The 19,703-nt window shown below is 33.7% G+C and overlaps 2 protein-coding genes across 5 annotated transcripts; one reads left to right on the top strand and one right to left on the bottom strand.

The window, feature by feature from the left end:
- Window positions 1-4,607: 4,607 nt before the first annotated feature.
- Window positions 4,608-12,654, top strand: LOC145102298 (alpha,alpha-trehalose-phosphate synthase [UDP-forming] 1-like). The gene is made up of 18 exons (XM_079039686.1): window positions 4,608-4,885; window positions 5,766-6,129; window positions 6,310-6,407; window positions 6,792-7,180; window positions 7,578-7,692; window positions 7,859-7,960; window positions 8,139-8,289; window positions 8,563-8,651; window positions 8,972-9,020; window positions 9,462-9,562; window positions 9,776-9,963; window positions 10,071-10,188; window positions 10,281-10,454; window positions 10,706-10,825; window positions 11,015-11,102; window positions 11,241-11,371; window positions 11,819-11,917; window positions 12,010-12,654. Exons 1-18 carry the CDS (start codon window positions 4,835-4,837, stop codon window positions 12,322-12,324), a joined length of 2,742 nt encoding a protein of 913 aa, XP_078895812.1. The 5' UTR covers window positions 4,608-4,834; the 3' UTR covers window positions 12,325-12,654.
- Window positions 12,655-12,863: 209 nt separating this feature from the next.
- LOC145102310 (pentatricopeptide repeat-containing protein At4g18975, chloroplastic-like) lies at window positions 12,864-17,048 on the bottom strand. Of its 4 annotated transcripts, none has more exons than XM_079039697.1 (9): window positions 16,828-17,045; window positions 15,816-16,054; window positions 14,720-14,821; window positions 14,577-14,636; window positions 14,270-14,343; window positions 13,886-13,982; window positions 13,667-13,810; window positions 13,387-13,599; window positions 12,864-13,294 (listed from the first exon to the last, which is right to left on the bottom strand). In XM_079039697.1, exons 3-9 carry the CDS (start codon window positions 14,768-14,770, stop codon window positions 13,103-13,105), a joined length of 831 nt encoding a protein of 276 aa, XP_078895823.1. In that variant the 5' UTR covers window positions 14,771-14,821; window positions 15,816-16,054; window positions 16,828-17,045; the 3' UTR covers window positions 12,864-13,102. The 4 variants fall into 4 exon arrangements, with proteins under 4 accessions (XP_078895823.1, XP_078895828.1, XP_078895833.1 ...); XM_079039702.1 differs by having other exon boundaries at window positions 14,720-14,833; XM_079039707.1 differs by having other exon boundaries at window positions 14,720-14,858.
- Between the last annotated feature and the right edge of the window lie 2,655 nt (window positions 17,049-19,703).

Consider the following 19,703-nt stretch of genomic DNA (forward strand, 5'->3'; position numbering starts at 1 on the left):
CAAACAAGAGTTACGCAATAGGGCCAAATCCAGCACTCTGAGATTATTCAACCCTGGTCACATGTGACTTGACGCATTCACCTAATGGCTAACTCCCGTCACTCAGAGTCCCACAGAGCACAAAGCAAGTCGCATTCAGACAAAAGGGGAATCTAACCAGATCATAATCAATCAATTATATTCACACATCAAGAATTTGTACTAGCATGCGATGCTAAGCTCTTATAATCAAGCATAACCTAAACATGCTATCCTACCGCTGTCTAATTGATACTAACATGCAGTTCATAAAGACATATAGCAGGCCTATAAGGCATCCTCCTAGATCCTTAGCCCTAAGTCTAGCATGTTGATCACATAATCATATCATAACATAAACTTGTATAGGTAATTTGGGAGAACTTACTTGAGCTCGGCTGATTGCATGCACCACACCCTTTTCTCTTTTCAAAGTTCTTATTCCTTTTTCGAAATCCTTTTTCTTTTCAAAATTCTTTTTATAAAAATCATTTTCTTTTGAAAATTTCCTTACCAATCCCTCAGTTTGAGTTCAGTCACACCCGAGAGTGTGCCCGAATCTCTCAAACCAAGGCTCTGATACCAACTTGTAACGACCCAAAAATCCTGACCAAAAATTTCAATTTTAATTTAATAAATAAACCACAAGTTTCAACCATTCATTCAAAACATATCACATTAGAGTATCATGTCTAAAACATTATTTTATTTTATCAGAGTAAAACATCTCACGTTGAATAAACAATGGTGTGTGCCATGCTATCACCCCGAGCTCTTCCCTCCGCTACCGGAAGTACCTGAAACCAAAACAGAAAAACATAAGCACGAAGCTTAGTGAGCTCCCTAACCTACCACATACCATGCATAATCACATACTGCAAGCACTGGGCCACGCCCGCTACATCGGGCTCCGCCCGATCCCAGGCCCCGCCTGGCCTCGAGCCCCGCTCGGTATGCAGATCTGTTTTACATTAGGCCCCGCATGTCCCTGGGCCCCGCCAGCTAAATGCATGCAAACATATAACCATAGCACATAACGCATAAACTGAACATACCCTACTGCATTATTGTCCTAAGGCCTCGCATGTCTTGGGCCTCGCCCCTGTCCTGCTACTAGTGAGTCATGGAACCCTGTCCACACTCCTACTGATAATGAGATACGGGCCCCCACCCACACTCACTACTTTCCTAACTCGGGCCTCGCCCCTGCTCTGCTACTAATGAGATAAGGAACCCCGTCCATACTCTGCTAATGGTGAGATATGGGACCTCGCCCACACTCACCTACCTACCAGGCACATACAAGTATCACACAGACAACGAGTATAATCTAACATGCAACTTTCATCGGGCTTACCCCGGCATCAGATCTTGATCCGGAATAACTAACACATAAACCTTCCTCAAGGTAAAATGACCATTTTACCCCTACCCCTAATATGGTCCATAACTAAGGCCCAAACATAATATAAAAGGCCCAACTAGATAGGCTTCACAAGCCCACTGTTGGCCCATTAATGGCCCAATTTGCTACATTGGGCCCAATCCCTTTATTTGGGCCTTACCCTAAGCCCAACACATATACTTGGCCCATAATCACTGACTCATGATGGCCCACTAAGGCCCAAAAACCTATAGTCCAAAGCACAGCCCACACCGAGGCCCAAATGCTCGAAACCCAACTGGCAGTGTTATGTGGGGCGTACTCCAATGTACGCTTAGCGTACAGGCTTGACGACGAGTACGGTGGGCGTACTTGCACGTACGCTCAACGTAGTACCCTGTTAAGCCATATTTCCATTAAGTGCTTAATGCTCCGATTCAGAGGCTACAAACTCAGATCCAGGTCTTATTTTATGTCTTAAACCATAAAGTTGCTTACTTTATGGCTTCCATGACTCTCATAAGCTCCAACTCCAAAAACCATAATCTATTTCCACGGAAAAAGGTCTTAACTCATGCATGAACTCATTTGGACCATCAAGATATCAACTTTCTGTTCTAGGGAGTCATTTAGCACCAAGGGAGGCAACCCTTGGTCTGGAAATTGGATTTAAGCCATAAAGCTTTCACCTTTGTACCAACAAATAAACCATACTAGATCTAAGCACCCTTAAGTAAAGTTGTGAGCTTTATACTTTCAAAGTGTTCCAGAAGATGATGTTATCTCATATATATATATATATATATATATATATATATATATATATATATATATATATATATATATATATATATATAAGCTCTAGCCTCCAAGGTTCCTCCTTTCCACTCTTCTTCTTTTTGCTTCCAAGCTTTAAACCACCAAACTAAGCCTCCCAAGGTCAAGATCTCACAAAATGAAGGGTAGGGGCATTCTAGGGTTTCTCTGAAGTTGGGGAGGCTGATAAAGGGTCTAGGGTTAGAGCCATTGTGTTCCTTATATAGTGGCACACCCTCAAAATAGGGTTTTAAGACTCTGAGCGTACGTTGAGCGTACGTTGGGCGTACGCCTCCTCGCACCCGCGATCACTTGCTCCATTACGCTGGGTGTACCCCGCGCGTTCCAAATTGCATGCATGGTCTTCCATACGAACTTTTCTCCATAAGGTCCATTATTGCCAATATCTTCAAAGTGTCATAACTCCTTCGTTCTAGATCCGTTTCCGATGAACTTTATATCCACGGAAAGGTGGCGAGAAGCCCCACGCTTCTAGCAACACACCCCGGCCCGAAACCTTCTCAAATAACTGCTCTAAGACTCATAAAGGACTGAAACGCCCCTATCCTTGGCTTCTAAAATTCCATAAATGAATAATTCAGAACAGGGCATTACAATAGAAAATATTGGATTTTACATGGAGAAACACACTAACATTTTCATGAAACAAAGAAAGATTTCTAAATACTAAATGCTTATGAACTCACCAACTTAAATGTTGATACTCTCTTCCCAAAATAACTTGTATTCCCAGGGAACCAGTAGGCAGGTACATTCATATAGGTTTTGGGAAGACGGAGCTTATGCAAGACTCGTCTTTCATTTTGCTATATATTTTGGTGTTATACAAACAGTACTACGAACACGAATGTAACTACTATATTTTCAATACTATGGTTGTTGTTGCTTTGATTGCTATTATACAATTGTTGTGATACTATACATGACGTCTTGCACCCTCGAATGTTTCCGTCGTCTCGGTTTGGCGGTGTGACACCAATGCCATCCCATGATTGTTTATGTTAGGATGCTAGATGTCTGCTTGACTCTTGTATGTGTTATGTGCTTGTATGCTTACCGATCGGGGACCAATGACCATTATGTATGTTATTTATCTTTGTGATTATTTCATGTGTTATGTGTTTATCTGTTGTATGAGTATATGTATACCGGGCGGGGCCCAATTACTAACAGATTTGTAGATCGAGCGGGGCTCGTTGGCGAGCGGGGACCGATGCCAGGCAGGGGCCTAATATATGTTGATATGTATGGTATGTAGTATTCTAGGGAACTCACTAAGCTTTGTGCTTACAGTTTTCTGTTTATGTTTCAGGTACTATTGTTCGAAAGGGAAGAGCCTAAGATGATTGCAGTGCACACACCAGTTTGCTCCACATTATATTATTACTCTGATGTTTTCTAATGTATTTGATACATACTGTTTTACTATGGTTTAATGATGATGTTTTGGATAATCGTTTTAGTTATTAAAAAATTGAAATTTTTTCGTCTTACTTTTGGGACGTTACACCTGGAGATTTATTCCGACTTGATTGTTTATGATTGTACTATGATGTTTTGGGATAATGAATGAATGATTTTGACTTATTTAAAATGAAAATTGTACTCGGTATTTTTGGGATGTTACAAGTGTTCTCTTTGATTTGGAAATGCTGGTGCTTGACTTGGAGATCATGGGTTTGAAGGAAGAAAAAGAAGCCATGAAAGAAGAGGGAAGAAGTCGTTCACAGAGGAGGAGATTCTTGACCTAGTTCGTTTCATTAAAAATGAGTTATATAACTGAAAATATCCTAATGTTATGCCAACTAAGCAATCTACATGTCAAGTATAATGCCAAGTCAACCATTAACTAAAATATCGGATTACCATGAGGTAAGATAAGAACAAAACCTAGCAGTCTGGTACCACTCAGCCCTTGTGGCCATGAAGGTTCGCTTGCAGTGGCTCCAAGGCATAAGACAAAGTCTCATGTTTGCAGCGGGAATTAATCGGTACGCGAAAGCTAGCCCGAAAACCCTTGTTAGAGAAGTTCATTTTAAAATAATAATAATAATAATAATAATAATAATAATAATAATAATAAGAACAAAACATGATATTAGATGATATCTTTTGATATAAATTTTTTAGTTAATCGGTATTTTTATACTAAAAAAAACATTAATAGTATTGTTACAACCTTGTTACCTTTTCAAATCATTTTCCTTTTAGAATCTACTCTAAACTCATATCATATCCTATATTTTACTATTTTATGCCATTAAGGGGAAATTCCCTTTTCCTCTGCGTTAGCATTTATGCATGGCTTAAAAGCTGCGTCGTGAGAAGTATAAAATCCCCAACCGATACCATACCATAGCTGTAGCCCAGAAAATCTTCTCTCTCTCATTTTTCTTGTTTCTCCCATTATCTTCGAAACATTTACATCATATCACCGCCAATACACACTTCAGCGTCGAATCTTCCAACCACAGAACACCCACCTTTCGCCCAACGCCATCTTCATGTTTCCTCATCACTCTCTATCTAGATGGATACAAATTCTCTGTATAAATAACAAGAAACGTTTTAGGTTTTGATTTTCTTGATAAAAAGATGAAGAACATTAGATCGTGTGAAGAGATCGGCATTCTGCAACACGATTTGGTAAGACGTGAACCCTTACTTGTTTTTCTCTAATTCGTGCTCGTGTTTCGTCAATTTCTACGTAAACCTACTTCAGTTTTCGATGGATTTTTGTTGATTTGAGTTTTATAAAATCTTAAGCTCAATTTGAAATCAATTGTTTCAACGATGAAAAAACTGCATTCTTTTCATGAATCTTATACGACATTTCACAAAATGATTCAGTGTGAGTAGGATTTTCTTTACTCTAGTTATTCTCTTGTTCTCTTTTGGTAATAATTTCCCCCAAAAACATGCTTGTGTTTGTTTTTTATCCTCAATTTTACTTTCTCAAACAGGTCTTAATGAATTGAACCTTAATGGAGTCACGATTTAATGAACTTAATGGAGACTCTCTTTCTTTACTTAAACAAAGAGGAATTCAAAATAAAGGAGCTTTTTATAGTTGAACCTCAACATTATAATCATTTGATCAAAGCTCAAATTTATTTTATTTAATTATAAAGTAAAACCTTGCATGTGTATGGAGGGTATTCAGATTCCTTTCACTAATAAGTTTGCTAGCTTAAAAGAACATAACAAATAGTTGTGTCCAAATTTTATAAAAGCAAACAGTTATTATCAGTTGTCTCCGATGACAATAAGAATCAGTCCAAATTATTTATTATGCCAAATTTTCAATACTCAAAATTTAAAACTTAATGTCAAGGGGACTAAGTTATTGAAGCATGGTTTGAGTCTTGTATTTTCCAACTAGAAATCATTCTATTCCCTTTTGGAGTGTTAAATTCCTTGCATTGTTTGATGAAAATTTGGTTCTTAAACTAGATTACAATTGCTTCTCTTAAACCATGATTTACAATGACTAGAATGAGTAACTAAATTTCAACATGAATTGCAGGATGAGTTACAAAAATCAGATATGCATGCAGATGATTACAAAAACACATCAGCTATACTTAGAACAAGACTCGAAAGACTGTTGAAGGAAAGAGAGTTAAGAAAATCTTCCAGGAGTACTCAAACTGATGATTTTCATGGAAATGATAATAGTAGTAGTAATAATAACAATAACAATACGATTGGGAATCGCAAAATATTTTCAACAGGGACCCATCCTGATGAAGAATTACGAATTCGCCCTCCAACAAACAGTCAACGTTTATTAGTAGTAGCAAATCGTCTACCTGTTTCTGCCACTAGAAAGGGTGATGCATCATGGCAACTTGAAATGAGTGTTGGGGGTTTAGTCAGTGCACTTTTAGGTGAGTTTTTTTTTTTTTTAACTAATGGTGATTATCAGGGAAAATTGCAGTAAATAGTAACATATTATTATTTCTTTTCTAAACACCGTTAAAATAACCAAATTAAGTGCTATCTAGATAAAGTGTTTTCCTTATGTTTATATTTGAAAAGATTCTAAAGGGGGGAAAGCTTTGATAAAGGTATAACCGAATTTGAAACAAGATGGATCGGATGGGCTGGAGTAAATGTAACTGATGAAATCGGGAAGAAATCACTCACCAAAGCATTAGCTGACAAGGTTGACTGTATGTATATTTATTTATAAAGGGTTAAAAAAAACAACCTTCATAGCATCCTACTCTCATTTCTTTCTATTATAGATTGTGTATATATAAACGGTTAAATGAAGAAAATCGCAACGTTTATAGCATCCTACTTTTGTGAGTAAATTTTTAAAAATTCAATGCCTTAATAAGAAGAAAAAAAAACCAAAAGTACAATGATATAAGAGAAAAACTAAATTAGAATGTTGTAATAGAAAGAAATGGAAGTATGATGCTATAACACGCAAATAAATTAAAGCACGTTGCTATTCTTCCATTTATTCATGTTTAAAGAAGATGTGTTAATATTTTGAAGAAAAAAAAACAAGGTTGTTACTCTAGCAATTGTTGGTATGCAGAGGTGTGTCCCGGTTTTTCTTGACGAAGATCTTGTTAATCTGTATTACAACGGATATTGTAATAATATCTTATGGCCTCTCTTCCATTACCTTGGTCTCCCACAAGAGGATCGTCTTGCTACTACTCGTAGTTTTCAATCTCAATTTGATGCTTACAAGAAAGCTAATCAGTTGTTTGCTGATGTGGTGAGTGAGCATTATATAGAAGGGGATGTCATTTGGTGTCATGATTACCATTTGATGTTTCTACCTAAATATTTGAAAGAACGTAATAATAAGATGAAAGTTGGTTGGTTTCTACACACACCGTTTCCTTCCTCCGAGATTCAGAGAACACTCCCTTCCCGATCTGAGCTGCTACGAGCCGTTCTTGTAGCCGATCTTGTTGGGTAAAGACTTACATTCTAAAATTTGTTCCATAAATCTTTCAGACTCAATCACTACTTTCATCCCTAAGGCTATGTTTGTTACACTATGTCCTAGACAGTCTGGCGGGAAGACGACCCAAAGGCCAAAACACTATCTGCTTGTCTGCCCACTCTGGGCAGACAACTCAGAACAGACAGTCTGCCTTTTGGGCAGACTATCTGGCATGGGCAAAAAGTCTGCCCTGTCCCGTGTCCTGTCCTTGGACAGATGGCAGACTGTCTGTCTGTCCCGTCCTGGAGTCTATCTTGGATGGGACACACGTCTGTTTTGGACGGGACAGACAGTGTATGGACAAATTGTCAGTCTTATGCCTAACGGAGATAGTATTGATGCTAACATGTGCTATATATATGTCAGCTTCCACACTTATGATTATGCAAGGCACTTTGTGAGTGCATGTACTCGAATTCTTGGCCTTGAGGGTACTCCTGATGGAGTGGAGGATCAAGGGAAACTTACTCGTGTTGCTGCGGTAAATTACTTGATCATCTTTCGTTTATATATATATATATATATATATATATATATATATATATATATTCACTTATGTATATTTTGTTATGTTTTATGAGCACAAAAACTTAGAATCTTGAAGCAGCTACTGATTCAGATTCATATATTGGTTTTTGAAAGCACAGTTTCCTATTGGGATAGATCCTGGTAGGTTTATACGAGCAATTCAACTTCCTCAAATCAAAGAACATATAAAAGAATTGGAGGAGAGATTTGCTGGTCGAAAGGTAAATCATAATCTACCTGTGTATGCACTACCAAAACAAATCTTTTTCAAGGGATGCAATACAATATGGAATTTTCAAATTTTCAATAATTTGTTACACTACAAAAAAACTAAAAGTTTCTTTTCAGGGTATGAACATGCATATCTTGGCATTTTTCATTGGTTTTTTTTATATGAAGGTAATGTTAGGAGTCGATCGCCTTGACATGATTAAGGGAATTCCACAAAAGATTTTGGCATTTGAAAAATTCTTGGAAGAAAATCCGGATTGGCATGACAAAGTGGTGTTGCTTCAGATTGCAGTGCCAACAAGAACCGATGTTCCCGAGTGTATGCTTTCAATCATTTTAAGGGTTAAATGCAAGAAATAACAACATACTTTTGTTTATTTGTTTATTTATTATTTGTTTATTTATTACAATGCCTTAATAATAAAAAGATTGAAATTATATTGCTGTACTGGAAAGAAATGAAAGTAGGATGCTATGATACTCAAATAAATAAAAGTATGTTGCTATTTCTTTTTTCCTTTATCAAAAATGGATCAATTATCGAAGCATGAAACTCGTGTTATTTCTATTTTTGTTCTTTGTGGATTAACAGATCAAAAGCTCACATGTCAAGTTCATGAAATTGTTGGAAGAATTAATGGAAGATTTGGGAGCCTTACAACTGTCCCGATTCATCATTTGGTTTGTCTTTTCTTTTAATTGAAAAACATCTTGTTGAATCTTGAGTTAAACCACAAGATATTGATTCAATGTATAATCATTGATTATTATATTATCAAGAAATATCTTAAAACTTGAATAATTTGTATTTGATCCCTCATACCTTTGGGAGCAATAATAATAAGAGTACACTCATGCAAATGGGAGAAAAAGGTTAATTAAACTACAAAATACAAGATAATGCTTGTGTGAAAGATTCTTCTCTTCTTGTAGATGCATCAATAGAATAATATCCCATGATTTTTTAGCCTTGAAATCTGTGATTCCTTTTCTTTATACAGGATCGCTCTCTTGACTTTCATGGATTATGTGCATTATACGCCATTACAGGTATGCTTTAACCCCTACCAAATCATGTGTTATGCTGTTTGAATGCAAGAAATAACGTACTTTTATTTCTTTCTATGACAACATTGTATTTCCTTTTTTTTCTTATTAACATATTGTACTTTGAAAAGCTACCCAATTATAGCTTTATACTTTCAATTTTTTTTTCCTTATTAGGGTATTGTACAAATTTATTCGTATTTAGTTGGCATTTTGAAATGGAAGTAGGATACTATAGCACACAAATAATTGAAAGTAGTTTGCTCTTTCTTGCATTTTAACCCTATGTTATGCACTTGTACTTTACTCATAGATGCTAAACTATGCTTCTTTCTCCCTTTAAAAATCTCAATTAACAAGTCTTTTTTGCTACCTAACACAATCATATTTTCTCGAATTGGTGGATAAAGTGATATACAATTTTCTTTTTTTTTTTTTACATAGATGTGGCTCTTATTACATCATTAAGGGATGGAATGAATCTTGTGAGTTATGAATTTGTAGCTTGTCAAGCTTCAAAGAAAGGCGTTCTAATCTTAAGTGAGGTATTTATTCCTAATTATTCAATCACTACAAAAAAAATAGTCAAGTGGGTAAACTGAAAAAAAAAAAAAAAAAAAAAAAAAAAAAAAGGTAAAAGTACATTGTTAGTATTCTTTTCTCTATTTTTCCAAAAAAAAAAGTAAGTGCATAGTTATTAAACATTACAATTTTCATGGAATGGATGAAGTAGTAATTTGTATGTTTCATACACATAGTTTGCAGGAGCAGCACAATCTCTAGGTGCAGGGGCAATTTTGGTAAATCCATGGAACATTACAGAAGTAGCTTCTTCAATTGGTTATGCTCTAAATATGCCTGCTGAGGAAAGGGAAAAAAGACACCACCATAACTTTGTCCATGTCACTAGTCATACATCCCAAGAATGGGCTGAAACATTTGTTAGGTATGCATCTTATTTGTTTACCAAATATTATCAATTCACTTTATTTTTTTATGAATTAAATAAATGTAAATGTAAGCATGTGGTTTATTTATTGTCTTGATGTGTAGTGAATTGAATGATACAATTGTGGAAGCTCAATTGAGGATTAGACAAATTCCACCTCTACTTGAAACAAATGAAGCAGTTGACCGATATTTGGATTCGAACAACCGTTTACTCATTTTGGTATTCTCTCCCTTTAAATTAAATACAAAAAAAAAAACAAAAAAAAACAAAATGTTGTTCTAAAATTAGTTTGTATACTTTCAACTTCATAGGGGTTTAATTCAACACTGACTGAACCTATGGATACGGGTAGACAATTCGATCAATTCAAAGAAATGGAACCCAGACTACACCCTGAAGCAAAAGAAGCTTTAAAGAGACTTTGTGATGATCCAAAGACCACAGTAGTCATCTTAAGTGGAAGCCATCATTCTGTCCTTGATAAGGTATTAAATGTAGACCTAACAATTTCAGACACGAAGACACGAATCTGTGAGATACACGACACGACACGAATACATCTTAAAAATTGAGATAAAGCTTATTTCTCATTGTGTAATCATATCGTGTCAAATTTGTGGCTGACACGTTTTCATGACACGAATACACGAATTGTCAGGTCTAATTAAATGCGAGAAATAGGCATCCCATATCATTAGCAAATAAAATGTTGGTGTTTTATTTGATGAATATGCAGAACTTTGGAGAATTAAACATATGGTTAGCTGCTGAACATGGAGTTTTTTTAAGAACACCCAATAAAAAATGGACAAGAAACATGCCTCAAGTACACATGGATTGGGTTGATAGTGTCAAGGTCAGTCCATTCAGCCAACATTTCCCCTTTTCGATATCATCATGAGCATGTGCCACAAACCCTAAACACTTTTGTCTAAAATTTAAACTGTTTATAAATATTTAGTGTGTGTTGAATATGATTATACAATTACAATAATAATCGATTGAAATCATATCCTTGGGAGACTTTATGATATGTTGATTTCAGCACGTGTTTGAGTATTTCACCGAGAGAACTCCTCGATCTCAGTTTGAGCTTCGTGAGACATCATTGGTTTGGAATTATAAGTATGCAGGTTAGGTTATTATCGTCGTCAATTTATATTTCCTTTATATATATATATATATATATATATATATATATATATATATATATATATATATATTATATGTTTTTAGATTAATTCGATTTTCACTTTAATTATGGGCTACAGATATCGAGTTTGGAAGGCTTCAAGCTAAAGACATGTTGCAGCACCTTTGTACAGGACCCATATCAAATGCATCCGTAGAAGTTGTTCAGGGTGGCAGGTCCGTTGAGGTTCGCACCACTGGAGTCACCAAGGTTTCCCTTTCTACTTCTTTATATATATATATATATATATATATATATATATATATATATATATATATATATATCCCATGGGCATGTCCCATCCCATGTGACATGCCATACTGTATTTGATGTGCATTGGACTGGGACCGATGTCAAAAGGACTTGCTCGGGATCTCTCGACTCTGCAAAAAGACATAAATGCTCTCCTCATCATTGAAAATAGCCCTAGAAAACTTTTCTAGTCTCGTCCCATGTAACAAAATGCATTTTGTTACACTTGATAGGAAATGACAGACTGAACAAGCTTTTTAGGGCTATGTTTGATGGTGAGGATGAGAAGGGTATACACGTCTTTTTCACATACAACAGATCAAGAGGGATTCCTTCCTGCTTTTTTGCGTGAGACAAAAATTTGCAACTTTATCATGTGATCCGATTTTCTCCAATCCTTTTTAGGGTGCAGGAATTAAACGTATTTTAGGACAAGTGATACATTATAAAGACACAAGGGAACCAATCGACTATGTTCTATGTGTGGGACATTTCCTCCCCAAGGTAAATATATATACCTTTCCATCTAACCAAAATACTATCATATACATACAACTCACTATCTCTATAATCTATCTAAATCCTTATTGTATTAGGATGAAGATCTTTACACATTTTTTGAGCCAGAGCCACCTACTCCGGTGAGGTCAAGTTTATCGACCCCGGTCAACGGATCATCTTCGGATCGAAACGGGTCCACAGGACATAAAAAATCTCATCCGTTTCCACCTTCCAACAGCAAACATATTAGCAATGGGGACAAAAAAGATGCCACACCATCAATTCTTGATCTCAATAGTAATAATTACTTCTCTTGTTCAGTCAAAAGAAAGCGATCCAGTGCTAGATATCTCTTAAGTTCATCAGCCGATGTTGTCTCGCTGTTAAAACAAATGGCAGATGTTTTATAGTCGTAATAATAGTGAATACACACACACACAAAATGTTAACAGTGGTAAATACATTGCTAGCATGGATAAAAGGTATTTCTTGCAATAGTAACTCATGTTACAAATCTCAAAAGCTAGAAAAATGTTCTAAAATGCACTTCTGTGGGGCCCCTTGAGTCGGTGGATTGCACATTTTTGTTTTGAAAGTTGTCGGCTTGCCAATTTTTTCTACACTTGTTGATAGCAAATTTTTGTGTAGCTTTTAAGATGTGGAAAGCAGTCACCTCCTTGTATGAAAAATTCACTGAGCTATTTACATATTATTTTGAGTGCAATAATATTGGAATTTGTTTATATGGTTTATAGATCGTGTGGGGAAATAAGAAACATTATATTATGTATTAATGTATGAGAAATTGAGAATGGTATTTTGTTGATTGTGTACTACATTAATTTGGTAAAAGTTTAAAAACGATTTTTTTTCTTAAAAAAAATCAGAGAAGACATTTTTGTTACAAGGTACAAACTATTATTGTAAACATGGATAACATACAATACAATGGATCCAAGGGTTATTTCCAATTATATACAAGTGGGATGAGTTATAACGAGGGCATTTTTGTCTTTTCCACATATGAAAGATCTAACAACAAGACCATGTCCCACCTTTTCTGAGTAGGACAAAAAAATGTAACTTTTGTCCAACTAACATTAGTCAGAGTCCCATGTCACATGTCAGACAAACACAGTACAACCTGTTATGTCTGTATTGGTGCTACACAATGAGTTGTTATAGATTCTATTCATCTGATGTGTATCTTCTAACCCTAACTCGTTCACCTTTAAAATGAATGTATTTCCATTGACTTAAGTATTTTTTAAGGACTAATTGTTGTTTTTCCTTTTCACCCACTATTTGAAAAGCACGCGCAACTTTCCTTGTGGTGTCCTCATCTGGTTTCACTCCAAGTTCCTCCATGTCTGCAAACACCTGATTCATTATTTACAAGAGATTAAACTTTACTACAACTTACACAATAATTTAAGTTGTATGTATGTTGGAAAGCAACAGGAATTGTTTACCTCTATAATATTTTGGGGCATGTTATGATGAGCATAAATGGATATGATTCTTGAAAACAACCTTTTTGAGATTGATCTTTCATGTGTATGCAAAATCATGTTCCAAAATGACTCTGCTTCATCTACCCTTTTCTCCATATCAAATGCGTGTAGAAGGGTGTCAAATGTTCCCATTGTCATCCCTTGACCTTTCCCAAACATCCATTTCGCCACCTGTACAATGCCATGTGTTTGGAAGCTTTTTAAAAAATATATATAAATATATATGTTGAGAACATACTTGAATGACTCGTTTCCATTGTTTGCGTTGTTTAAGGATATTAAGAGCTTTGGCAACTGCAATCACTGGGAATTCTGACTCCCAAGCTGTCCATTTATCAAGTTCACCATAAACAGCTTCTTTCTCATTTGGCAAACCACAAACCTATAAGTAAATTCACAAATTTAATAACTTTAATAACAATAAAAAATAATAATAATAATAATAATAAGCACTTACAATCCGAACAAGATTCAATGCCTTTTGGCCAGATGCAGCAGAATCCCTCTTATTCCATAAGTGGTGTTCTGTCTTACTTGGCTTTTTGGCAACTTTTCTGCAATATTTGTTTATAAAACTTTAACCTCAACAATCAAAATCCTTAAAACAACAAACTTTTCTGCAATATATGTCTCAATAGATTATTTAATATTACAAAGAAAAATGCATGATGACAAATGGCAGGAATAAAAGATAATTTCAAAACTGTTGTATAGATCTTGATGACAGAAAAACTTGGTAAATAGTTAAAAGGGGAAAAATGGTTCATTAAGATTTCGAAAAGGGTGGTTTGGTAATTAATCATAAATCAAAATAAAGAAAACAAAGAAGTAGCTTGCTTACCTGTCCACATCATTCAACTTGATGAGCTGTCGAGAAATTTGATTCTTGGAACACTTGACAACATGCCAAATTTCCTGTGTAAAGTCTCAAAATCATGAATTTAAGAGAGGAAACAAAGGCAACAACTAACATTCGAATGTATTTTAATAGTGATTAAAATGAGAAAACAAGCAGAATGTTATAACAAACAATTGAAAAAACAAGAAAATTGATTTGTATTTATAAAGGACTCAGTTTGGCATCAAAGAGAAAAAAACAAGAAAATTGAAAACAAATAAAGGGTTGAATGGTAGGAATGTATGTTTACCTTTTGTCTAATGGAAGGGGTTTTAATAAAGGAGGAATCTTGGATTCCAAACACGCCTATCTAACAACAAGAATAAGAAACAAATACAAAATGAATATAAGATTTAAAGTAGAAGGAAGCTTAGAAAAGACTATTCTTTTGACCTGATTTTGTTTAGCTGATGAAATTGGAAATGACATTTGAGTTGTCAGCATGCTTTGTGTGTGCTTTCACCACCTTCGATCTATAAACTTCTGTTGGTGGATCTGAATATGAAGCTTTTGTAATGAATTGTTAAACTTTCTAAAAATCAACACATATATCATCAAATAATAGTACATAATCATATTGCACTTTTACCAAAATCAAATTCATACTAATTTTTAGCATATAAAAACAATTAGCAGCTAGATTAACCTTATTGAATCATACAAGAAAACAGTACCCACTACTTAATTAGCAAATACATCAAGATCATAGTCTGAATTTAACTTACATGTACACAAATAAACAACTCAAATATAGAAATCTTTACTTAAGGCTGCTGATTGGACTAATCCAGGTTTTGTAACCAATTCATTAGTAACAAAAAACTGAAATAAGCAAGAGAAACGTAACAATTTCTCAAGAGTTGAAAGTAACAAAAAATATGGGGAGTTTGATGTTAGGTTACAATATACCTTTTTCTTGGTTATGTACAAAAACAGAAATGAATGGAATGAAAATACTTAACAATTACAAAAATACCCATACAACACAAAATTCATAGAATTCAATATATTCAACATTATCTAGTCAAAACTTATAGTTTTTATCATAATAAAGAGATACTAACTGAACTAAAAAACATATCAAAGTCTTTTGACTTTTATTTTGTTATGTGGCAATTACAGGTAGAGAATTTGATTAAAGATTGTAGTTGGGGAAAAGTTAATGTGGCTAAACTATATAATACTATATATAAAAGCTACAGAGGGAGCTGAAGGTATTGGGTTTTTACTGGTTTGTGTGTGATTAGCAGGTATACATGTTATGTGCTCCATTCCATATTATCAATAGATTGGAAGGCAAAAAGCTACCATCATTAACCTTTACATAATCACTAATTATAATCTGTGTAATTTATGAACATGACACAAAATTGAAAACTACACAGACACAGCTACGATTACATGATATTATAGCATAGCACACAAAGAAGAATACGCACTAAATGGAACACATTAAGATAAAGAAAACTAAAGGTAGAGAGATGATAACCTTTAAATGACGTTCCTTGATGAGTATAACTTGAAAGAAAACCTTCAAACGGGATTACGGGTACTAAGAATGCTCAAAATGAAGCCCTATGCTGCAGAGAGAAGGATATGCTGCCGTACATGGATGATTTTATGCGAGTTTTGAGATGGAGATTGCTAATTTCTTTCCGATTTGGAGGGAAATCAATTCATAAGTGGCTGATTTTTCAGCGTTCATGTCTTCACGATGTCTAACAGAGCCTGAATAGAATGAAAAATAAAAATCAGGGGTGCCCGCGACTGAAAACACGGCGTTTGGATTTTTTTTTTTTTTTTTGAGTAAATAATAGGGAAAATGACGCAAGGTATTTATTCGATCATTTAATTTATTTTATTTGATTTAATTTATTTTTGTGGGAACAAACTATTGCTTTAACCGGTTAATAAAGCCATGCAATTAAATAAAATGTCACATAATAAATTTTTTTTATTAAATGTGGGCCACGTTGATTAAGATATGTTTGAAAAACATCATTGAGTTCTTTCAAGCATTTCATCAAACAGTTTCTCTACACAACAGTTGTTCAAGTTGATATATGTTATATCTGATCAAAGGATTATTTTTCCATCCATCTGTAAAACCTGGAAAAAGTCATATAAAGAGTTGTGATTTGGTAGAGGGGGTATTTGAAGCTTTGAAAGGGACAAACAGTACTCGTTTTGATGCATCAAGAATCGTTGTGAATCTTCCAAACTTAAGACAAGTTGATTTGGAGTGGCTACCTTTTCTCAGGTATATATCGAAGAGTAAGATAGACATTATTTGAGTTTCCAAAGCTAACAACAGTCTCTATATATGGTTGCGAATGTTTACAATACGTTTTTACTAGTTCCATGATTGGTACCCTGAAGCAAATCCAACAGCTAAGAATAGATAACTATGGCCAGATGAACGTGGTAATTGCTAATGATGCAAAGGTTGCTGTTGCCTGTTGAAAAAGTATCTGATAGAAAAAAGAGTTAGGTTATGTTACCTTGTCTCAGGTCCTTAATATTTAGAAAACTTTCATATCTCAAGGGATTTTGCTTTGCGAAGGAGGGTTTTGTAAAGAATATGAAGATGTATTTGCTTTGCGAAGGAGGGTTTTGTAAAGAATATGAAGATAATTAGATTGAGAATTGAGACTGAGGAAGGAGGAGAACGAGGGGCGATTCTAAAGGCACCCCAAGTCTAAAAGTCAAAATAGGCCTGTGACGAGACTTGTTTTTGCATAAAAACCGAAGCTTTCAAACGTCTAATATGACCGTCTAAAATCACAATTGATTATTTTATTTACCCCCTTAAAATATATCAAGCTTTTAACTTAAACCTTTTATATTTTATAGTTTCTATTAGACTTTACCATTATTAATAATTTTATTTAGTAAAAGCTTAACAATTAAAAATTGTATTATCCAAAGGGTTTTTATTTAATTAAAAATAAAATACTTTGTAGTATCTAACAAAATTTTAATTAATATATCATTTAATATTTTAAATTTTAAATTTACAGTTATTTACCAAAATGTAAAATAAACAAAACCAACACATACCTAACTAAGTTATATCATTATAACTAGACATATGTCCGCGCAAAACGAGGACGATAAATAGATTTTTTGACGAATAGTTTTTTATAGAAAAATAATTACTATATTTTATTATTATCTATTATGTAATAAAAAAAGTTATCACTTTTAAATAAAAAATTTATGTTTATACCTTATATTAATATCTGTGTCTAGTTTCAAAAATATAAATAAATTTTTATATATAAGTTTAATATTTTAAATTTCATTTTTCTCCAAATTGAATTTTTTAATTACTTTCCTTAATTCAAGCCAACTATTGGCAAATATAAATGAATTATTTATGTATAATTGATTTATACAAAAAGCTTTGTAACATATACCTCTTAAAATTGAAGATATGACTAATATGTTTTATATTATAGTATAAGATATAACGAATATTTTCTTCCGCACCATGCCAAATCTGAAAGCATGATGACCTACCAACTCACATGTCCATCTCTATTTTGGAGACTAAGTTGATTGTCAGAGTAGCTTCGGGATACCCTCATAGAGCACGACTGATGATTAGGCTCTAATACATCTTTGAAGTTAATTGTTGTTTTTTGTTTTTGTTTTATTCGTTTTTTAACTTTTAAACTAAATATCGGTTTGATTTTTTAACTTTTATAAGAACTTGAAATCTTTTAAACAAACTGTAGGTATCTAAATGTTAAATAATTCTTCCCAAATGTCCGTGTTTATGCTCATTTTATAGAGGATTAAATGTTAAAAAGTTTGGGTTTTTAAGATTTTAATAAATGAATTGATATGAAGTTATATTTTGACGTTTTATTTTAATCTCTTATTAGCCCCCTAAGTGGTGTAAATGTTTCAAGTTATATCCATGTTTTATTTTAATATCTTCTTTTAGCCCTTTAATTTATATAAATTCTCAACTATTTCACTGTTTATCGAGGCAATAATATCTAAAGAAAAGGGAACATAAGAAATTGAAGGAAATCAGACAATTTCCAACACCCGCAACGCAGGGATCATTCCCCCGTTTACATTATTTTAAAACTATTAACGAAATTTATTAAATTATCGTGTTAAAAATTTTATTTTCGGTTTGGTGTTCGGTTTGATTAATTAAACTAAATTTAATTATGATTTTATTAGAATTGGCAACCGGCCAAAAAATTAACAATAAAAACATCACGGGACCCTAGTTGGCTTAAAGAAAACTGTTTTCCTAAAAAGTTACTCACTGTTGTTGCGTGACCTTTCTGTTTATATAAAAGTTACACTTTATCATTTTTAACTTTAAGTTACGTTACGACTACAAATTATCATTTAAATAAAATAAGAAACTATCAATATGTTATACCGAAGCCGTTCATAAACTATATCTAGCCTAAAATAGATCATAAAAATATATAAATTTAATATATTTGTATGTCTTAACTATGGATTTTTTTTAAGAAATTATTGTTTTTTTTAAAACATATGTATACATCCAAAAGAAAATAAAAATATTATTTTTCAATAAACCTTCTAAATATAAATATTATGACTAGTTAGTATTGATAATTTATTTGAAAAAAAAAAACAATCGACAAAAAAATTTCTTGAAGTTATATATGTGTTTCAATCTAAAATGTTTAAAGTAAAATTCAAAAGTTAAAGGTTTGTTTTGTAAATAATAAATATATCGGTATATCAGTAATTAGAAAAGAGAAAACTATAATATAATAAAGTAATAATGATTACTTGGTGTCAGATTATGTGGTAAATTTTTAGGTCAATGCGTGCGAATAGCAACACCCGAGAACGAGGAGTAGGAAATTTGAGACTTTTAAAAGTCAACATTGATTAAGCGAAAATGGATCTCCAGATGACCAAATGACCGATTAAACCCTACAAAAATAAATTAAAAAACAATGGACAAATGTGAAATACATAAGGCTGGTGGGTGTGGGCAACATGTTAAGACATGTTATCATATCTAAAATTTGCCAACTTATATGTCATGTCATCTTTAACACCATTTGATTTATGTAGGAAATGTTGTGTAAATGTTATAACATGTTAAGAGATACAAAGAGAGTTAGAGAGAAAGTGAGATAATGGTTTCTGATTTGTTGATTCTCACGTTACTTCTCATGGTCATGGTAACATTTCTTAACATAACACCAAATAACATGAGAGGGGGGCGGTGTTTTTGTGTTATGGCGCCGTTATGAGAGCTGTCAAATCAGCATAACGCCTTATGGCGTTGCCCATACCGAGTAGACTAATAGGATCCTTGCATCATTTTCCCTAAATTATAACACTAGAAAACATGTTTGGTACTTAT

The sequence above is a fragment of the Lactuca serriola genome, chromosome 1, assembly GCF_051521515.1.
Source record: "Lactuca serriola cultivar US96UC23 chromosome 1, Lser_US96UC23_V15, whole genome shotgun sequence".
Classification (NCBI taxonomy): domain Eukaryota; kingdom Viridiplantae; phylum Streptophyta; class Magnoliopsida; order Asterales; family Asteraceae; genus Lactuca; species Lactuca serriola.